General features: G+C 38.6%; 1 protein-coding gene across 1 annotated transcript; it reads left to right on the top strand.

The window, feature by feature from the left end:
- Positions 1-2971: 2971 nt before the first annotated feature.
- Positions 2972-5986, top strand: lrfn5a (leucine rich repeat and fibronectin type III domain containing 5a). The gene is made up of 2 exons (XM_069915253.1): positions 2972-4362; positions 5044-5986. The coding sequence occupies exons 1-2, from the start codon at positions 2972-2974 to the stop codon at positions 5984-5986; spliced, it is 2334 nt and encodes a 777-aa protein (XP_069771354.1).
- The last annotated feature ends 17311 nt before the right edge of the window (positions 5987-23297 follow it).

Here is a 23297-nt window from a genome sequence, read left to right as displayed (position 1 = left end):
CACTCATTCCACCACCAATTCACGGTGGCAATAGTTTGGATCATTTACCCGATGCACTGCAGCAACTCACCAAGACATTTTAGACAGCGCCTTTTAAACCCACAACCTTTCCACACTAGAAGGGCAAGGGCAATTATAATATGGGAACTCACCATATAGAAGATGCCCTCGGAGCATCACACCATTCTGACTTGGGTGTTCCTCACTGTTGCCCTGTCAAAATCCTGAGGTTCCCCCAACAGCAGTTGTGGGTATACTCAAATCACAAAAACTGCAGCAGTTCAAGTTCAGCTCACCACCACCTTCTCAAGGAGATTTGAGGATAGGCAATTAAAAGCTGGCTTAGCTCACAACCTTTGACTAAAAATGGTCCAGACTTGTAAGATTTTCACAGCCAAGGTCAATTTAAAAACTGATTTAACAGTTCAAGTAATTTTAAAATATATCTATATTATTTTATGTTTTCAAGAGCCAATTTTGTAAATTTCCATAATGTAATTTAACAGAATGTTATTTTTACCCCCTCCATAAATCTTCGTCCGCGAAGCCAAGCCAAAGAAGAAGAAGAAGAAATAAGAAAAGAAACATTAGTCCTATGATTAGATTTCTCATTGCATCTTTTTGGCTGTTTGAATCACTAAAATCACTCAAAACTTAACCTCAAAATAATTCTATAAAATATGTTTCTCTGAAATTCAAAAATGTCTGGTTTTCATAATTTCCCAGAAGGCCTATTATTGGCCACATCAAAAGATTTTTCAAATGATCCACTATGGATTTACAATTTTATTTGTGGGAACTACACTTTTGATGGAAACGGAAAACTGATTTCTCAAATTCAGATCTAATATAAAATATGACCAACTTTTCTATTATAGGATACTCAGACAACTTGTATGGATGAAGATAGGTGTGATAACCAGAAGCTGCTCCTTTCATTTCCATTTTTAATTCTCACCAAAGATTAAGAAACATAATTTTGCTATTTCAAATCAAGTTCAAGTTTATTATCATCTGACTGTACATGTATAACCTGACAAAACAGTGTTTTCAGACCTTGGTGCACATTCACACACAGTACATAATAATCACATATCTACATAAGGATATAATTTAAAATAAGCACATTTAAATAATTTGGGATGATTTATTCCATTACAGGGATTCTGTTCATCATTCTCATGGCCTGCGGGAAGAATGGCAGTCCTGATTTTGATGACCTTTATCTCTTTCTTGATGGTAGTGGGTCATGGACACTGTGTGCTTAATGAACCTTTGGTGTAATTTTTTAAATTGAGGGTTTTTTTTTTAATTGTTTTTAAAATGCATCTTTGATATGTTTTCAGAAATGAATTATATTTTTTAAAGAGTTTTTTTTTCCATTAAGGGTTGTAACTTTTGCAAAATTATCAGTAAACTAAATGTCTTAAATCAGAATTTAGGTCTATATAGGTGTATTTGGGCAGCATGAGCTCATTGGCCAGAAGAACCTGTTAGTGTGTTGCATCTCTAAATTTTAAATTAGAGCAAAGATAGAAATAATTGTTAATAAAAAAAGAAGTCTGGTTGTTCGTGTTGCTTTAACTCAAAGACAGCGGCAAGAAAAGAGGAGTTAGGGTCTTCAGTCCCAAAAGAGGACAAAGCAGTTTGGACTCCTTCTGGGCATCCTACATGTTTGTGAGATTCTTCCCACAGTGGGATCCAATCGCAGCAACCATCAATTTGATTTCTCTGTGGAGCTGTTGAAATAGCAGATCCCTCTCCAGTTCAATTGATGCAAAAGGATGCCTGCTATTTAAAGATTGGAGAACTCTATCTAACTCCCAAGACTACAAGATTCATTGATCTTCGAGCTACTTTCAATATCCTGGAAGCTGAGACCTGCAGCTTGTCAGAACACTTCTTCCAGTGAGTCCAGAACCCATTTTTGGCTGCAATATTTACAGAATCCCCTTACTTTTCTTATTCTTGTCAAAGCCTACAACAATATTCTCAATTCTGCTCTAAGAGTATTATCATTTATGACAATTCCTATCATTTTAATTTAAAAAAAATGAAGATATACAGTGCAATAACAGGCCTTTTTGGCCCACGAGCCCATGTCACTCAATTACATCCAATTGACCTACCACCCCCAGTATGTTTTGAACAGTGGAAGGAAAACAGAGCATCCAGATGAAACCCCTGCAGATGCGGGGAGAACGTACAAACTCCTAGATTTGAACCTTGGTTGTTGGCACTGTAACAACATTGTGCTAACCACTACACTAACTGTGCCATCCCCAATGTTCTATATGTTTTTCAAATAAATTAGAGCAGTGAATGTCACAAAGTAAACTATTTACTATGGAGTAAGCAATCTTTTCTATTTATTGCTAGTTTTGATTAACAATTTCATTTTTGCTACCAGCTCTGAACCCGTTTGTCATTTAACATTCTCAGTTGTTCCTTATATTTTACAGGCAGCAACGTTAATAATGGAGTGGAACTAATTGATGCATGGAACCCTAAATGAGTGGATCTAATAAATATTCTATCTATTATATACTGAATTTTTTAGATTATTTTCTTCATTTTAAGAAATAAATTAGGGAAGCTTCCTTTTGGAACTCTATATTTTACAGTACAAATTGATTGTATGGTGTATTGGTAATCTGCCTTAAAGCTTCCATCAAAAATTGGTGTTACTGAAGCAGTTTGAGGGTGTTTAAAGGGTAACCTTTTTCTAATTGTTTTATGTGACCTGGTATTTATTAGCATTTCTCAATGATGTAGACAATCCTATGAACATACTGTTCAAAGAATTGAAGAGGGAAAAAGATGTATCTTGCTGTGTGATGATCCAATATGTCAGAGCATTGGCATACATTATAATTACGCTGCATTTTTATTATGTGTTAACAAATGAATGGCTCTTCCCCCCCCCCCTAAACAGTGCATTTCTTTTCCAGGTTAGTTACCCTGATTTACAATGGAAAAACTGTTTTTTTATCTGCTTTTAATTGGCATGGCAGTGAAGGCACAGGTCTGTCCCAAGCGCTGCATCTGTCAGAATCTGTCTCCAAACCTCGCAACTCTTTGTGCCAAAAAAGGACTTCTCTTTGTTCCATCAAACATTGATAGAAGGACAGTAGAACTACGTCTTGGTGATAACTTCATAACGATTATTAAAAGGAAAGACTTTGCTAACATGACCAGCTTGGTTGACCTTACCTTGTCGAGGAATACAATAAACTATGTGGCACCACAAGCATTTGCAGACTTGCGTAACCTACGGGCTTTACACTTGAACAGCAATAGACTAACCCAGATTACAAATGATATATTTAGTGGACTTTCAAATCTTCACCATCTTGTAGTCAATAACAATCAACTAATTGATATTTCCTCTGAAGCTTTCAATGACATTTTACTGTCTCTTGAAGAGTTGGATGTATCCTATAATAACTTAAAATCCATACCCTGGGAAGCAGTTCAGAAGATGGTAAACTTACACACCTTCAGCATGGACCATAACATGATCGAACAAATTGATGAGGGGACCTTCTCCCACCTTCATAAGTTGACTCGATTGGATATGACTTCCAATAAATTGCGGAAGCTCCCACCTGATCCTCTGTTCACTCGAGCTCAGGTTGTAGCTTCCACAGGACTCTTGAACCCACCGAGCTTCACGTTAAGTTTTGGAGGAAATCCGTTGCATTGTAACTGTGAGCTGCTCTGGCTGCGCCGTCTTTCAAGGGTAGATGATCTGGAGACTTGTGCTTCACCTCCTCATCTAACTGGCCGATACTTCTGGTCGATTCCGGAAGAAGAGTTTATCTGCGACCAACCACTCATTACTCGTTATACACACGAGCTCAGAGTTCTGGAAGGACAACGAGCCACACTGAAGTGCAAGGCTATAGGGGACCCAGATCCCTCCATCCACTGGAGTTCACCTGAAGGCAAGCTTATTTCAAATTCATCACGAACAGCCTTATATAATAATGGAACTTTAGACATCCTGATAACTACTGTCAAAGATACAGGCACTTTCACCTGCATTGCTTCAAATGCTGCTGGAGATACCACTGCTGTGGTGGAACTTCATATAATCAAACTCCCACATTTAGTCAACAGTACAAATCATATTAATGAGCCTGATCCAGGTTCATCAGACATTTCAACTTCCACTAAATCTGGCTCAAATACCAGTAGCAGTGTCAGTGACACCAAGGCCAAGCCAGAAAAGAGGGTGGCACTTGCAGAAACGTCATCATCATCTGCAATGATTAAGTTTAATTTACAACATAATATTCCTGGCATTCGTATGTTCCAGATTCAGTATAATGGCTCTTATGATGACTCACTTGTTTACAGGTAAGCCAAATCAACTGTTTCTGCATTGTTGTTTGGAACATTGTCTGTTAATCCAATATTGATCTTGATAATGCAGTAGTTTATGAGATACATTACTGAAGGTGAAGCCATGGCCACATTACAGCCTCATGTGAGCTTTTGTAAGGATGTGGTCAATTATTAATGCAGTGTTTTTCTTTCCAACTAAAGAACAAGCAAGAGTCGAGCATTTATACTATCTTATTGGTCCTTAATCCTGTAAAATAATATTATTTTATTCTGTGCACATTGTAATTCAGGGCTATGGGCAAATAGTTGGTTCTCAAGTCATGACCATTAAATAAAACTTGCAGCACTTTGGATAAAGTCAGTCACACTGAGACTTTCCTGGGTGATTGATCTGGTGTCTGTATAGTTTGTTTGCATGTTGATTTTTGCATGGGAATAATATCTGAGACTGTTCCTGTGATTTTTTTTTAAAAACATCGGATAATGTGGTTCATTGATCTCCCTGAGTGTTAATAGTTCTGTCAACATTATAGTTGCTTTAACCACCTTTTTACTAAGTGTGGGCATTATCCATGTCAACTACAGCAAAATATGGCTTTGAACTTAACATTCCCATGATAAAAGTAATGCTTGTATGCAAATTATGAAGTGTTTAACAGTTTTTTTAATCTTAGTCTATGTATTTTCCTTCAGAATGATTCCTTCCACAAGCAAAACGTTCCTTGTTACGAACCTGGCAGCAGGTACGCAGTATGACTTGTGTGTCTTGGCAATCTACGATGATGGCATCACATCTCTCACAGCTACTAGGGTTGTTGGCTGCATACAGTTTACTACAGATGAGGATTATGTTCGCTGCCATTTTATGCCCTCTCAGTTTCTGGGAGGAACCATGATCATTATAATTGGTGGAATTATTGTGGCTTCTGTGTTGGTTTTCATTATCATACTTATGATTCGATACAAGGTGTGCAACAATAATGACCATCACAAGATAACGAAGGTCAGTAATGTCTACTCTCAGACAAATGGAGCTCATTTGCAAATGTGTGGAGGAATGTTTCCTCACTCAAATTCTAAAGTCATCATGGGACTTGAAGAAAATATACAGTATCAAAAAGATTCCAGTACAGCCAAAACACAGCCACTGGATTCCGTTGCGAGCCAGGACTGTGCTCCTGCGGCTCCCACTATGTCACCTGACTGGACTACAGGTGTTACTACATCTCAAAAGCTGAAAAGAAAGGCTGGACCAAAGTCAAATGTTGAAACACCAATGGATGCTTTCACCAATGTTGAGTTATCCAAAAGGAAGAGGGAAAATACTGCCATTTTACACAAGCCCTCTTGTGCTCCCGTTTCCTTGAAAGAGACTCCCACTTTTAGACGAGCACAATCCAAGACCGTCAAATACCTTACTCTGCCAGCTGAAACAAGCAGAGCTAAGCGGAGGTACTCGCTCAATGGAGATTTATCAGAGTATCATTGCTATACTCATTCACAAAATATTAGCAGCCTGTGGTCAAAAAGGAGCATGTCCATGAATGGGATGTTATTACAGTTAGAAAACTCTGATGGTGATAGTGGGAAAGCCACCTTCTCAAGTTCTGAGTGGATAATGGAAAGCACAGTGTGACATTTTAAAAATGTAACAGTGAAGGGCACTGCCTTGTGAGAGTTTCAGAATTTTATGCTTGTCTTTCTCTTTGATGGCATTTCCAGCAGGTAGTAATGAACTGGCTCTCATGCATACAATTCTTGAACAGAAATTGGCAGCACTGAAAGACATGATAGTGAAGCTCGACTTAGCACCAGTGCCTTATCCTTCTTTAGGATGGGCTTTCTGGTTCTGGTGTGTGGGATAAATGAGTGAAAACATTTTCACAGAAGCCTTTGACCAAGGAAATATGGTTTCCTGCATCTTAAAGAAAAAAAAAGCCTATTTATGGACTACTTAATAAATTGATATTTTTTAAAATTTGAGCTGTATGTTTCTTTCCAGTGACGATGGTAAATGCCTTTCATTTCCAGGCAAATGCTGTACAGATAAAACAACTCTATGTTGTTATGTTGTGTACAATAAAGGATTAAATAAGTATACTCAGCCAGTGTTAGTACAATGAATAGCTGTTATATGTGAAATTAGGCAGAGCCTGAAAATTGTGGTTGCCTAGCCCAGACTGGAGGAGATAACTCCATGTTGCCAGCCAAGTAATCTAAAATGATTGAGTTTTCATGATAAGGGTGTCAGTGATGTATCAGAAAAAAAATTAATGGTTGTGGTAATGTAATATTTGCATTTAAATCAAGTATTCATCGTCTGACTACCACTCAAAGGAGCCATTGAATGAAAATACTGCCACTCAAAAAAAAAGCTGGATTAAGGCCAGAGAATGAAATATTTCAACTGGTTCTAATGCTATTTTTGTGAAATTATCCTGACACAAAGATGCACAAGGAACACTGTATACACTAGAATTTGCAAAGAAGCTGATGAACAAATTTATTTAATCTAATACCAAACCAAGCTTTCAAATAGATGGACATTTTTATGAAGCACATTATTTGGTGTGATGTTTGAGGAACCCAGCTGCTAAAAATCATTGTTCACCTATGAGAGATGAGCAAGTCGACAGCAATTCCCATTCATAGGCTGATGTGATCTGAGCTAAAACCCAGCCAAACTGCACTGCAATTCTGAGCCATTTAATTACAAGGATTATTTTTAAAATGTTAATGAAACAAGCTGTGCCAAATTGCAGCATAGTGACACACCCAGCAGCGAAGATCCAAGTTTAATTATGGTGCTGTCAATGTGGAGTTTTCACGTCCTTTCCGTGAATGGGTGGATTTCCTCCCGTGCCTCAGAGATATGTGGTTTTCAAGATTAATTGGCCATTGTAAAATGCCTTTATGGTGCAGGGAAGTGGTGGAATCTGAGAGGAATTGTTGAGAAAGTGAGGAGAAAAAGTGAGGATTAATATAGGATTAATATAAACAAGTAAATGATAGTCAGCACAGACCTACTGGGCTTAGGGGCCTGTTTCCATGTTGTATCTCTGTATGATTCTAATTTTTCCTTAGTAAAGGATAATTTTTCTTGTGTGGGGGAATTAAAAACATGAATATCATGTTTAAAGAAATCCAAAATTCAGACAAGCAGACAAAAGCCTGGTTGTAGTTCAGATCACATCCAGCTGACCCAAAAGGTTCCAACCTTGAGTTGTGCTCACTCATTATCTGGTAATCATTTCTAGACTCCTTTTACCATATCAATTTGTAAAAAAAAAGTGATGCACACGTTATATCGTGGCTTGACCTAACCTGATAAAACACCTAAGGTGGCTGATCCTTCCAAGAATTTTAAATGGAGTGTTTTCTGAAATCATGCCGTAGACTTAAAATGGATCTGGTTTTATTTAATCAGGAAGGTTTACCCACCCCTGTCAAATTCACTCATTTCAATAAAACGTATAGCCTGTTTCTATGTGTTTCACGCTTTGAAAATAAACTTTAGATATTTAAATTGATTTGTAAGCTGTCTTAATTTTTGCATTTGCAAACTCTTCTGAGCAAAGAGACTAAGCTAAACAATTAATCATTTAAAATGGAAGTTGTGTATTGAAATTAGCTGTCTCTGTTGATGTCATCACTCCAGGAAGTGAATGAATGATTCACATTCAAAGCCTCAGGAGACCAGCTGTCGATAAAGTCATTCTGAAATCTGATGGTTGTTAGAAAATATTTTATTTTTTAATAATATCTGAATATATTTTCTTTAGCACTTGCTATAACTTCCATTATTTGAACTTTAAATGTTTTATTCTACTGCAAAAATATCGATTTATTTTGAATCTTAAGGTAAGATCTGAATAATGTAAATCATATCTTCCACTCAAGGAATAAATTAAAAGATATGTCCTTAATATACTCTCATTTGAATTTGAAGCTGATACAAGTGTGAAGGAAAGTGCTTAAAATATTTGTCACTTATTTTCCAGGGCGAGCCCTCCAATTAATTTTACTCTCTAAATTCAGACCTCATTCTCTGTATGGACAGTGTGGTGTACTGTTAGCCAGAATCAGACACACACAAAGATAAAGACTGTACAACAGACTTTATTCCACAAAGACTTCCACAGAGCCAGGCTGGCTGTGACTGCAGCAACTCTGAGTGAGGCCTCGGGAGGCTAGCGCAGGCTAGTATCCCGGAGGGTGATTGACACCCAACCAGGTGAGGCTTGATCCATTCAGGCCGACTGATTGACAGCCGGCCAGGTGTTGTCCTGTCCCCTTACACTCCTACAGGTACAGAGGTTGCCCCCTGCAGTAGGCCGATGGTGTAACACCACAGACAGGCTATTGCCAAACATCTGATTTGAGCAGGCTTAATTCCCATAGTATTCCAGGACCTGGAGAAGGTACCTCAAAATTCACTTCCTGAGACCTTCTTGAAGCCTGGCACCCATGCCACCTCACTGAGAGTGTAGGGTGTCAGCTTGTCCGTGCCCTGTATCTTGTGAAAGACTTGCAGTGGGCCATGTCGATATGGTCCAGCAAAAAAATCAGATTTTCCTTTTCCTTTATATTTTTCACTAAATATTTATTTCAACGTGGAAAAGACTGTTCTAAATATTGGCTGGATATTAGTTTTATACCACTAATACTACTTTCACAATGACCTCTGACTGAAAAATTATTTCCTCAAAAGTTCAGTTAAGAAATAAAAATGATTCAATTATTTATTAGTATGCAAGATGCATTCCTTTTATATTGTTATATGGAAATTCTTAGTATGTTAACCCATAATTTTCAGTCAAATGAAAATTCAAATTAAATATTCATTACATAAATTAAAATCTTTAACATGAGGAATTGTCAAAGAGTGGCCAAATCTGCTAAATGAAATATATTATTTTGCTAAATGTTCTGTGTGAAGGGGGTGATAACTAACTACAGAGTTTTAATGTTTAAGACATTTTAAAGCTTTCAGTTAATATTACATTTCCTTGGCAAATATTTAATAATTGTTCATGGCTAGTCTTTCCAATATAGGTCCCAAGTACAAATAACATTTTTGTTCTTGAGGCACAGGAGCTACTTAAAGCAATTGAATTTAATTTTTCCATGTAATTGATAGTTTGAACAGGACAGTATCCTTCGTACTACATTTTGGATAGCCTTGCAAGGAAAATAAGAACTGATCAAGACTCATCATAGATTATTACAGTTGGAGAGAATAGATATTCATCCCAAGCCTGGATGAGATTTACTCCAGATATATAAACATTGTTTCATTGGGTATTCAGTCAAGGATTGCAACTCAATTGTTCATGTGGACCATGTGGCACCAAATAAGACCAGAGAAGCACAAAATCAAAGTGGTACAGCTTTTGAGAGCTTCTGCACAAATCTGTGTTTATTCTTGCCAAGTGAAATATATAAAAATTGTTAATACATAAAGTATTTGAATGACCTCCTAGTTTGTCTTGAGCTATATTCCATTCCAGTAAGTACTTGATGTGAAGTACTCTACAATTCAGCATTTGAGAATTGGAAAGTTTGCAGACATTATTTGCAAAAAACTTTGGCATTCCAAAGCAATGAAATTGTGCTCAACGTTGCATTGAATTTTGCTGTTACAGGTTGTATTTGTACAGGGATTGAAGGCTCAACCCACTTCCTATATTTGCAGAAACGAATTCTATATTCATTGAAAATTATTACCCTATTGTTTTAATTTGATTGTTGAGATAAAGGTTCAAACGGTGAAGTCTAAAGTTCTCACGTAAAAAAGAAATGTCCAAATGATTAGAGTGTTCTGATCGCTGAGAAGTCAGTTCATGTGAGATTGGCTGTCATTCAAATTGGCCCCTCTATCTGCTCAGCATCAGAGAAGCAAACTGGGAGTGTTGCCCATGTTATTAGAAATTCAGCAAATAATGAGTAGAATATCAACTGTCACTTGCATTAGTTAAACAAATCAACCAACATATTTTAAAGTAGAATTCAACAGGTGCTGAAAATTTGAAATTGCAAACCAAATTGCCAAATATCTAGAAGGTCAGACAGTAGGTGTGGCTGGAAACAAATCCCTTTTTGAACTCGAACAAAACAACATACAGGATAACTTCAGGGTGTACAGCTTGCTGTTTAGATGCAGATATGGAGATGAATGGAGGAGGTGAGGAGGAAGAAATCTTCTTGTATTTTCAACCAGTATCAAAGAGGTTTCTGACAAACTTCTTATCAACAATAAATAGAAGTGGGAGGGCAAATCAGCACCGGAAGAAAGGCTCCAAGAATCTGACTACAGTACACATGAATTGAATCTGAATATTATATTGTGCGTATGAGAATGAACTCTCATTCATTCATTAATTTTTTGTGAAAAGAGCACACATCAGAGAGTAGCTGGAGGCTTCTGGAAGTGTCTGCTTAATTCACCCTCTTTTCACTGAAATGTCAACTTCACAATACACATGAGAAGGACGACGGCTTAGAATAGCTACTGCGCCATCATCATCTATATCAATCCCCCCCCCCTTCCCATTTCATTGACTGCTTAACATTAGTCCCTCTCTCCCTTTCCAGACGCTCTGAAACAGAGTGGCCATGCAGGAGAACATGGACAGCATTGCAGCTGATGCAGCTGCCACCAAATTTACACAAGCAAGGGCACCAGATGCAGAGTAGCGATTTGAAGAGATTCCCTGCTGGGTGATTGAATTAGTGTGTGGGGAAAATCATAGGCCATCTCAGGAAGTAAGTATGCTAGCAAAGGATGCTGAAGTATCCTGGACCTGTTGTAAAGATGGTGTTTACTTCTCATATCCAGCCTGTGTAAGGAATCTTCCTACATGGAGCTCAAACCTGTCCAAATTCAATACATAGGATTTGCACCAAATCGAGTGCATTGTCTTCCACTGATAAAAATGTGGGGGCTCTGACTTTGGGACCTTTGCTGCTGGATTCAAGCTTTCTGATTGTGTTTCAAAGAGTGAAAGACTGCATTTCATTCCTCCTCTTTATGGGCAGATCATCCAAAATGTTAAAGTGCCCCATTGCCACGTGGCATTGGAGAGATTACTTAATTCTTCCTCCAGGATGATAGTTCCACTTAGTACTTTCGAATTTGAATTCGGAAGTGCATAAAGTCTGGAATTGGATGAGAAGTATGCGCAAAAGAGAACCATCTCACAGTAATATGTAGGTTGGCTTTCTAACATCCTGTGCCCTTGTTGGCACTACGCAGACTTACACAAGAGATATTCAGTACAAGCAATAGACAAATGAACAGTGACGTCTACTTAGAGTCGCAGTCATTTAGCAGGAAACAGGCCCTTCGGCCCAACTTGCCCATGCTGACCAAAATGTCTCACTAACACTATTCCCACCTGCCCATATCCCTTTAAACCTGTGGTTTTCAACTTTTTTCTTTCCACTCACATACCACCCTATGCCATCGGTGCTCTGTGATCAGTGAGGGACTGCTTAAGGTGGTCTATGAGTGAGAAGGGAAGGTTGAGATTCACTGTTCTAGACCCAATTGTGACTGAAATATTTTGCTTGAGAAAAATTGTTATTGGCCCATTTCTTTTGGAGTTATGAAACTGTGCACATAACAGATCAATTAGGTACAATTCCATTATTGTCCATTTCTGTTTGTCATAATATTGGGCATGCAAGTTTTCATGGTGAGATAACAGAAGAATGAATTGGTTAATGCCTTTGAGGAACAACTCCTTGTGACTATTTAAGCCTCTTCATCTTCACTTCTCTTTCACATGTGGATTACTTTGTAGCCGGGACGGTTGTAGCTTAGGCATTTTCTGAGGCAACCCCCTGGCCAGGTCATTGAATCTGGCCTGTGTGTTTGTATCGCTGGGTGGGATGGATATTCCTCTCCATTATGCTGAAATTCTTCTGATTTTTGAGACCATCAGGCTGCTTCTCTTAGTCATGGAACCTATGACATCACTCATCTGGCAACCTCATTGGCAACTGAAGAGATGCTTAATATTTTCTTTTAATTGATTGACATTGCTTATGTCTTACAAATTACAGTATAGTTGAATTTTCTTTGGTCTGTAAGCAATACTGTGATTGGCTTACCACCCAGTCCTGCCTCCATGAATAGTGACACACAGGTGACTGCAGAGGCTGGAGGCAGATTGTTAACAATCTATTCACATGAAATGTTCTAATTTCAGGTAATAAGGCCCCTCTTTCTTCTCTTCTACACTTCTGATCTTCCCTTCCATCCTTTATTGTCCTCTTTCCAACCATTCTCATTCCTTCTCCTCTTTGGTTCCATTTGCCCACCCACCCCACCTCACCCCCAATTTCCCCACTGGATTTTTCACCTTCCTCTTCCCTCCCATCACTCTGGTTCCATCTGGTCTCTCCTCTACTTATCAAATTCCAGCACTGGTACCATTGTCTTCTAATCACCCTCTCCACCCTTTATGACTCACCTTCCTCCACCTGACCCATTGTTTTTTTTTCTTGCCTCTCTCTCGTTTTGACTGGCATATGGCACTCTGTCTTTGTCCATTTCAGCTCATCTCTGCCTGGTAGACCAGTGCTGTGTGTGGCTCCTACTTCACTCCTTACACCCTGTCCCATGCTTTTGTTCTGACTTTGTTCAGTCTTGATAAAACATCAACCATTTTTTTTCTTTCCGCTGATTCACTGAGTTCCTCGAACACTCATTTTCCTCCTCATTGGAAAGCTCCTTGTGTGCGCTGTTGCATGAATAACTCTGACACAAAGTCCACAGACTGCACAACAGGCTTTAATTGTCTTAAACTTGTACACACCAGGTCTCAGTATACTCCTGGCTCAAAGTGTCTGACTGTCCCCAAAGGGGGCGGCTCAAGTTTTTATACGGGCTGGTGATTGACAGCAGGCAGGTGGGGCCAGACTCCCAGGTTACCTATCTGCAGGTACAGCAGTTGCCCCGCTGCAGTAGGCTGGTAGGAGTGCGGCCAATGTAGTGGTTGTATCACCACAATCCTCACTGCTGACTCAGGCATGTGAATGCATCATGCGCTAGTCATGATCCCAGGATGCATGCGTTATTCTGATTGCTACCACATGCTGAGAGTCCAAGTTAGTCATTCATAAAAAGAAAGGGTTCTGCCACACAACTGTTGGGATTCTTGCCCTTCTTCAATATTACTTGTGATTCACTTTGAAAAAGGGTACAATGGGCAGCAAGAGGCATAATGATGTTCATCTTGCCACACACACGTGGAAAAACATCTTTACTCTTGTACTCGAGACATTTTGCAATAAAGGCAAAGATAGCATTAGTTATCTGGTGAGGCACGGTTTGCGTATTCATTAGCACAAGGTTATTACAGTGTCAGTGACCTGGGTGTGAATCCAGTGTTGTCTGTAAGGAGTCTGTGTGGTCTCCCTGTGCCTATGAGAATCTCCTCTGAGTGCTCCAGTTTCCTCCCACATTCATGAGCCAGACAGAGTTAGTAGTTTAAATGTGTACAAGGGTGTAACTGTGAGTGTGAACTCATGGGCCAGAAGGGCCTGTTACCGTGCTGCATTCCTAAAATTTGTGTATCTGGTGAACTGGCACCCAGATCTCTTTCTACATTAACATTTTGCTCTCTGGCTATTAATTGTAGATAGCTAATTGAAAACTAAGATGTAGATTTTAGCTGGTGGAGAATTCAATGGATCAGCAGCTAAATAATGAGGCTGGGATAAATGGAATGAGCAGAATTTGACTGCAGGGCTTTTCCAAGTAGTAGTCCTCCCCAGAACCATGATTGATGGGAAAGCTGGAGCTGAGTTGAGAAGAATGGTTCACAACAGAGAAGATAGGTGTGTGGAGGAATGAAGGATAACATGGAGATGATGCTGGGTATGGTTGAATGGAGGATAGCTCTGGATCAAAGAGATGGGGATGTCCCAACTGTGGTGCCTGAGACAAAGATAGTTGTGGGGGTGATGTTGACTCTGGGGTAAATTACTGTTTAGGGACTAGATTTTAGGAGTTGTTAATGGTCTGGGGGTCTGGAGGAAATACTCCTCTTTCAGGCTCACCAGGGACAACCTCTCATTTGTTCCCAACTGCTAATTTCTGCATCTATAGTTAATAATAGAATCTATAAAATGAAGACAGACAGCTTCATAATGGCCAACTGGCTTCCCATGGGTAGACTGCTTGCAATAGATTCCTGCCCCCGTGACCTATGGTTGATGAGATAAAAATGCATTTACATTTTAATCTCTAAAACAATTTCAACCCAGACATCTTGGGAAACTGAAATTTAATCGCAAGCCTCTGAATCAACAATTTTTTAGCATTCAGAGTTGAAACAGACAATTAATTTATTTGCTGAAGTTGTAACCTGAGCAGCTAACTCAGCCTTGTTATGTTTCTCCACCAGTTGTGTGCCAACCAATGTTCCTGGAAGCACTTAGTTTCCTTTCCCTTGCACATCATTGTTTATCTTTGCATCTCAACCATGTTGTTTCAATTTCTTTTCTTTAATACTCACATTGGGTTACGCTTCAATTGCTTGAGATGGTATTCATTTATCTCCCTCCATAATTTTCTGCAGATCTGAATGCATTCAAGAAAGGTCTTGCCTGCTGCTATTATTTCCAGATTTTTTCCAATATTTTTAACCTAGATTACCTGAGATTGCTTTGAGATCTAAATGAAATCCGCCATATAGGTCTGATTAATTAGGTGCATGTTTAATGGTGTTGAATGGAGAGTGTAATCAGAAAACAAATTTATTTGGAGGAAACTAAAGGAACTGCTCTTTACATCCAACACTAGGTTCATGTAGGTTTGAAGCATATTTAATCCAATTTATGTACATGAGTCTAAAAGGCTTCTAAAATAGTTTAAAACTGTAAAGTTATATGTGATGCTCCTAGTATAGTTAATGGTAAATTAATGACCTGGAATTTAGAAGCTTGATTAATATTCAGGAGATCTGGTCAGAAAAGATTGAAAGAATTTACCTCTGTCAGTTGGGAAGTTGAGGATGAGGTGATATGTTTGAGTATACAGTGATGAAACTTTATTGCAACCTTCTTTGTAACAATTGGTGCAAGTTCAGCCATCAGTTTTGAACATGAAACTGAAAATGTTTGATTTACTGGAGATCTGGGATAATGACAGAACCTGGAGTTCATGATTAGGTACGGTTTCATTTAATGATGGAACATTCACTGATATCCTTTTTTTTAGCAATAATTATGAATATGAATGACATTGGAATTGATGGTTAAACAAACCAGTGAAAAGGACTAATTTGAGAGCTCATTAAGTGTTCCTCAATAATTTTCAAATAACTAGCCTAGGTAGAGCATTTGCTGATCAACAGGAAACAGAAAATAGGAATAAAGGGATCCTATTTTTGTTGGCTTCCAGTTACCAGTGATGTTCCACGGGGGTCAGTGTTGGGGCCACTTTCTTTTGCATTGTATGTAAATGATTTGGATGATGGAATCGATGGTTTTGCAGCTAAATTTGCAGATGGCACCAAAATGGGTGGTGCTGAGGATACTGAAAGGCTGCAGAGAAGCTTGGATAGATTAGGAGAATGGGCAAAGTGGTGGCAGATGAAATACAATGTTGGAAAATGTACGGCTGTGCACTTTGGTAGAAGAAATAAACAATCAGACTATTACTTAAACAGGGAGAAAATTCAAGCTTCTCAGGTGAAAAGGGACTTGCGAGTCATCGTGCAGGATGCCCTCAAGTTTAACCCCCAGGTTGAGTCGGTGGTGAAGAAGGCGAATGAGATGTTGGGATTCATTTCTAGAGGAATAGTAATGTTGAGATTCTATAAAGCACTAGAGAGACCTCACTGTGTACAGTTTGGGGTGCCTTATTTGAGAAAAGATGTGCTGGCATTGGAGAGTTCAGAGAAGAATGATACCAGGATTGAAAGGGTTAGTTTATGAGGAACATTTGTTGGCTCTTGGAGTACAGAATGTTTTGGAGGGCGGGAAACTTCATCGAGGCATTTCACATGCTGAACGGCCTGGGCAGAGTAGATGTGGCAAGGATGTTTCACATGGTAGAGAATTCAAGGACAAGAGGGCGTAACTTCAGGATAAACAGGGGTCAGTTTAAAGCAGAAAAACATTTGCCACAGATGGTTGTGGAAGCGGGGTCATTGGGTCTACTTAAGACAGAGATTGACAGGCATTTGATTAGTCAGGGCATTAAGAGTTACGGAGAGAAAGCTGGGGAGTGGGGCCGAGTGGGAGTTGGATCAACTCATGATTAGAATGGCAGAGCAGTCTCGGTGGGCCAGTGGGCTTACTTCTGCTCCTATACTTTGTGGTCTTGCGATTATTCTTTTTTTCAATTATTGAGTTACTTGGCTGCTTTTAAAGTGTTTTCACGTCGGAATGTGCAACTGTTGGGTTTGGCTTCTTTCCTACACCTTCATTTCCAAAGCTGACATATTTCACAGCCACTGTCAGCCATGAGTCTTGGGAACTTCAGCATAAATGAGTGCTGTCCATGCCTTGTCAGATGTAACTCCTGGTCTTCCTTTCCTTCTGTTGCACTACACTTCTCTCCATGTCGCAATACACTTCTCTCCATGTCGCACTACACTTCTCTCCACGTCGCTCTACACTTCTCTCCACATCGCACTACTCTTCTCTCCACGTCACACTACACTTCTCTCCACGTTGCATTACACTTCTCTCCATGTCGCACTACATTTCTCTCCACGTCGCACTACACCTCTCCATGTCGCATTACACTTCTTTCCATGTTTCTTGTTCACTCACTTTGTTTCCTTATAGCACTCAGTAGTAATTTCCTCAATGAATGTTATTCATATAGAAGTACTTAAAGATAATCATTCAAGGTAAACTAGAAAGCTAATAATGTATATATTTTCCTTATTTATTTCCTTATTTGATTTTCAGTTTTGCAAAGTGCACTTTAATCATAGTTAGATAAAGCAGAGGAACACAAAAATCTGAGTAGGCCCATGGCCCCAAATCTCATTCCTTCCAATATGATCATGGTTGATTCGATCTTTGGTACCTTCTCCCTTGTACTGTCTGATCTACTAAACCATGGATTGAATATAAAATGCCACCTAGTTCTGCCATGAATGTACTTGATAATACACCCCTCTGGAATAAGAGTCCAGTTTGGTTATCTCTTTACACATCTTCAAATAATAGAATTCATATAAAAAAAATCGAAGGTCACTGGTGATAAGTGAAAAATATTTTTTTTCTGCATTACTGACTTTTATAGAGATCTATTGCGTAACTCATTCTTCATCATTAACTAGAATGGTTTGAACATTGCCTGATTTATGATGACCATTTAGCATTTGTGAAGTTTTCTGAACCTGTGGTATCAAGTCCATATCATTAATCAAATGATAAATACAATTAACATTGGTGATTAATAGTTAAACCACATTATGATTATAGTTAGCGGGCACAAAGTAAATAGAATAGCAAAATAAATATTAACTGGTTAAAAGGAAAGAGAAATAAACACCTCAGGTCTGTCAGAGTACCCATGCTCCTGCAAGTGATTCAATTCCTGAACTTTCAAATCTTTCTTCCATCCAATCTTTCCAGGCAGAACAATGGTTCACATGCTCCATCTTTCAATCTAGTGTGCTGCATTTAGTGCTCACAGTGTGGTCTTCTCGACAGTGGGGAGTGTATGCACCCAGCCTTCAGGAGTGACCCTGAGTTTCTTGCTGTCTGCCACTTTAATCCATCATCCCATTTCCACTCCAAACTTTCTATGACCTAGACACATCATTTGCTTAACCACATTGCACTTTGTAGAGATCAGTATTGAATTCACCAACTTGAGGTAACTCTGTTCACATGTGAAAAAAATACTCCAGATGTAGAAATTTCCAACAGCTTTTTCAGCATTTGTCTTCTTTTCTACGACATATTTTCAGAGCTTCAGGGTTTTTTTTATTGCAAAAGGATAGAGACCACTGCAACAGCATCAAAATTGCTGAGAGTGGCAAACATGATGAGGTCTTATTGCTTTGCCCATTGACCTCGAGGTGTTGGTCAATCATCTTGTTGAACAAAAAGTTAAAGAACACCTTCAGGTAGCATCACTACCTATATTGGTGCATTAAATAAACAATGGGCATCCTGGACAGCCTCTACCCATTTATTGGCAGTAACCTTGTTAACTGTATATTTAACAACAACCAGTCTGACTAGTTAGAAAACAAAAGGGCTTTTCATGGAAGAGCATAACAAAAAAATTCATCACAGAGTGGCCATCTTATTCATGGAGATACAGATGAATGTGGTAACTGAAGATGTCAACTATTACCCATTTGTGCATTAGAAGCTTGTGAGCTCCATTAAAGGCCCTCCATAATAAATAATATATAATATACGATCGATTGTGACTGTGAGTTTGATCAAGGAATTCACTAAGAAAGTAGTTGCCTTAAGAGTCACTAAGAAAGTAGTTGCCTTACGAGCCACTAAGGCTGCTGCAAAACTATTAAAATGAATATCTCCACTAACCACTAAGATTCAGAAACCCCTGAGATTGACACCACTAAAACTCCTGTGCAGGATTGACCAAGTCAAACACAGTCAGAGATGGTGTTTTTCAACATTCTTGTTCTAAGTGTTCTCATGTGATGATGCTACATAAGACTTTGAGTTTGTCTTTGTGTCCTAGCGCACATTTATCCTTTCATTACTAATTAGGAGTACCTGGTCATTGTCACAAACAATACGAAGAATGGCAATAAAATGGATCCCTCTCTTAACATGTTAGGACGTACCTGAATGAAGGATCTTGTGAACAGTATAAGTCAGCTAATATGTTTCTTAACATCTCAACAATGATTACTCGTATCAGTTTTTCTTTAAGACTAAAGTGGTTTAGCAAGAATTGAAGTTATGAATTCAGAGCCTGATTTGGATTTTTAATGGTCATTTTTTAAATAATATGGGACTTAGGAGAGCTAGAAAAAGACATGTTAAGGCTTTGGCAAGTAGGATTAAGAAAAATTCCAAGGCCTTCTATGTGAAGAACCGAAGGATGTCTAGAGTGAGTATAGGACTGTTCAGGGATAAAGGTGGGAACATTTGCTTGGAGGTCAAGGAGATGTGGGAGATCCTTGATGAATACTTTGCTTCAGTGCTCACCAGGTAGAGTGACCCTGATGATGAGGGGTCAGTTTAGAACAGGCAGATGTGTGAGAGCATATTAAGGATAAGAATAGTCTTGGAAATTCTGAAAAAATATAGGATATTCCCAAAAATTATAGACCAGTGAGTCTTATGCCAATGGTAGATAAACTATTGGAGAGGATTTTGAGGGACAGGATTGACAAATATTTGGAGAAGCATAGTCTTATTAACGATGGTCAACATGACTTTGATATGGTCAGATCATGCTTCACAAGCCTTATTGAATTCTTTACTTTTCAATATTTTATTAAATTTAAAAATAATAATACAAAAGGTAGAAGCTATATTTATCTAAATATAAAGAGGTAATATGAAAAAAACCATACAAAAGAAAGTCTTATATGAGAAAATTTGTTAGATATAAACTAGATAGCATAACAATCAAACAAAAAACAAATAATCACATAATCATTTAAACAGTTATAACATGTGGATAATTGAAAAAGATTAAAAAATAGCAAATTAATACTATGCCCCTTCCCTTCTGAAGTTATTTGGAAAATACTTGTAATTTCATTACCTTTTAAAAAAAAGACTCACAAGACAAGATCTAAATGATCTTGCAGATTATATTAAAAAAAATAATGAAATGGCCCCATAAACTAGAAAAGTTCAAATCCGTTGCTTTAGAGCAGGGGTGTCAAACTCAAATTCACAGATGGCCAAAATTAAAAACTTGGACTAAGTCGTGGGCCAAACGAAATATTTATTGAAAATTTTCAACAACATCTGCATGTTTTCTCTTCTTTCAACATATGTAATGTTAAACTTTTTCTTATTAAAATAAATGTTTAATAATAGTTTTGGTTAAACTCTTTCCAGAAGAAGCATTAACAAATGAGAAATAAAATATTCAATAAATAATATTTCTCTATATCCTTTAAGCTCCTTTTAAATGTATTTTTTTTCACAAGCCAACAAGTCAAAAAAATAACAACTTGCTTCAATGAAAATTCAATCTTTCAACTATGAACAGTCCAAAATTAACCAAAGAAAATATTAATCCAAGCTGAGCTTGCTACACTGTGATTTACTCTGATGCACCTGGGTCTAAACCAGATACTTGGCATCTCTTCTTAGATGCAAGTTCATCAAACTCTGGGGTCAGAGTTTGCCTCCCACCTGTCTTGAAAGGTCCTGTTTTCTGTCTTTCGTTTGGCCATTTTTCGTAAGGGGTTTATTACATGTGAGTTGGGCGACAGGTCACAGATGCTAATGAAAGTAAAGAGAGGAGGTGGGGGCGATTAGCGGGCTGACGGGCCGGCGCCAACGCATTTGCACAGCATTCTGGGATTTGTAGTATTAGCTGTGCATGTGCTACACTGGCACGGCAGCCAGCGGGCCAGCTCTAATACATATTTGATATGATCTTGCAGGCCAAATATAATTATATCACGGGCCAAATTTGGCCCGCGCACCTGAGTTTGACATGTGTGCTTTAGAGGAACATCTGATATTTTTTTTCCAAAGTAAAACATGCCTTATTGAATTCTTGGAAGAGGTGACAAAATAAATTGATGAAAGTCGTGGGGTGGATGTGATTGATATGAATTTTAGTGTGGCATTTGACAAGGTTCGCCTGGTAGGTTCATCCAGAAAGGCACAAAGGCATGGGAGTCATGGAACCTTGGCTGTGTGGATCCAGAATTGGATTGCCTACAGAAAGAAGAGTGTATTAGTCAATGCAGCACCTTCTGCCTCAGGGTCAGTAGCTAATGGTGTTCTGCAGAGGTCTGTCTGGGATCCCTGCTCCATTTGATTTTTATAAATGACTTGAATGAAGAAGTGTTGGGGTAGGTCACTAAGTTTGCAGATAATACAAAGGTTAGAGGTGTGGTGGATAGTATAGAAGGTTGTCATAGGTTACCAAGGTATATAGACAAGATGCAGAGTTGAGCTAAAAAGTGGATCCCTGGGTCATTGTAAAAAAGTGTTGATTGATACATTTTAGAAGATAGAACCATGGTTAATGGTAGGTGCCAGGGATTCATTGCTGAGGGTAGTTGATACTGATGCAACAGGGCCAGTTTAAAGACTATAAGATAGGTGCACAAATTAAAGAAAAATGGAGGGTTATTGGATGTAAGGGATGGATTGAAGTGGACTAAGTTTACATAGTTCAACACAACATTATTGGCCAAAGGGTCAGTACTGTGCTGTGAAGTTCTATGTTCTTAATATAAGGAGGTAATGAAAAAGAAATGTCTTGGCAGGATTCAATTGTGGAATTGAATACAGTGAACCACTCTCCATTAGTTCATTAGACAGTAGCTAGTTAGAAAAGAGCTAAACAGGTCCATCTTTGAAGATACACAAAAGCTGTAGATACAGGAACATCGACCAAACAAAGAATTGCTGGAGGAATTCAGCAGGTCATCCAGTATTCATGGGTATACAGTTTTCTAGTGAAAACCCTTTATCAAGACTGATCAGTTTATAAGGGTGCCTGAAAAGTGTGGTTGGAAAGAGATATTCCAATTCATGAGACTCTATCTCCATGTGTCATGTAGTGAAAGGGCCCACCTTTGAGCACACAAGATCCAAGAGGTTTAGAATCAAAAGAACTAAAGCCAGGGCTTTAAATTGGTAAGGTGGTTGTTGATCAAGCATTTTAATCATAAATAGAACAATGCAAGTAACAATAGAAGACAAGGGTCATGAGATAGGAATAGGATTAAAAAAAAACATTTCTTTCAACCATTCATTCAGGTAACAACTGTGCAATGATAAATTGACTTAGAGCATTCTGTCAGTCACCATCTATCTGAATGGCTGTGTTAGAAGTTCATGAAACTGAAACAAGGGTAAGACATTGACCGGAGATAAGCCAATCAGGTGATATAAAGAGGTTGAAACAGGCCAACGATGATAAAGAGGGAAAGTCCTCCGAAGCTCAAAGTTTCAAAGTTCAGATTTATTGAGAGAGTATATACATGACATCACATACAACCCTGAGGTTCTTTTTTTCTGCAGGCAAGACAGAATTGTTAATTAGCTGAACTGTAAACTGTAGTCAAGAAGAAAATATGAACAAATGAAAGAAATGTAAACAAACTGATTGTTCAAATAAATAAATATTCCATAATAAATAATGAGCAAAGTAAGAGTCCTTAAATGAGCCAATTAATAAGTTTGTTGTTCAGGTATCTAATGGAGAAACTACCTGAACCTGGAGATATGAGTCCTGTGGCACCTGTACCTCTTTCCTGATGGCAGAAGTGAGAATAGAGCATGTCCTGAGTGGTGTGGATCCTTGATGATTGATGCCTCTCTCTGATGGCAATGGTACATGTAGATTTTCTCAATGGTGGGGAGAGTTCTGCCTGTGATGCATCTTTTACAGGGCTTTCCGCTCAGAGGTATTGGTTGCCCCATACCAAGGTTTTTGACGTCATTCGAAACTTTTGCAATCTCCTAAGGAAATAGAGGTGCTGACGTGCTTTCTTCACGATGGCATTAATAAGGGTCCAGGAAATGTCCTCTGAGGTAGAGATCCCAGGAATTTAAATTTACTCACCCTCTCCACTTCTGATCCCCCTCCATTGAACACTGGATTGTACAGCTCTGGTATTTCTTTACTGAAATCTACAAGCATCTCCTTCATCTTGGTGACATTGAGTGAGAGGTTGTTGTTAATTAGTTCCTATCCAATGTGACATTGAAAATACAAACAGGCTAGGCCCACATCGGGCAGTTGCCAGAGAGTTGGATAATGACTTGGGAATGATCTG

Source organism: Narcine bancroftii, chromosome 2 (genome assembly GCF_036971445.1).
Source record: "Narcine bancroftii isolate sNarBan1 chromosome 2, sNarBan1.hap1, whole genome shotgun sequence".
NCBI lineage: Eukaryota > Metazoa > Chordata > Chondrichthyes > Torpediniformes > Narcinidae > Narcine > Narcine bancroftii.
Note: the sequence above shows the minus strand (reverse complement) of the source record. Positions and strands in the feature narration are given on the sequence as shown.

Excerpts from the sequence above, each read along its gene's own strand:
- lrfn5a (XM_069915253.1), top strand. The coding sequence starts at position 2,972 with ATGGAAAAACTGTTTTTTTATCTGCTTTTAATTGGCATGGCAGTGAAG. Across the intron at positions 4,363-5,043 it reads GATGACTCACTTGTTTACAG|AATGATTCCTTCCACAAGCA; the intron begins GTAAGCCAAATC and ends ATTTTCCTTCAG.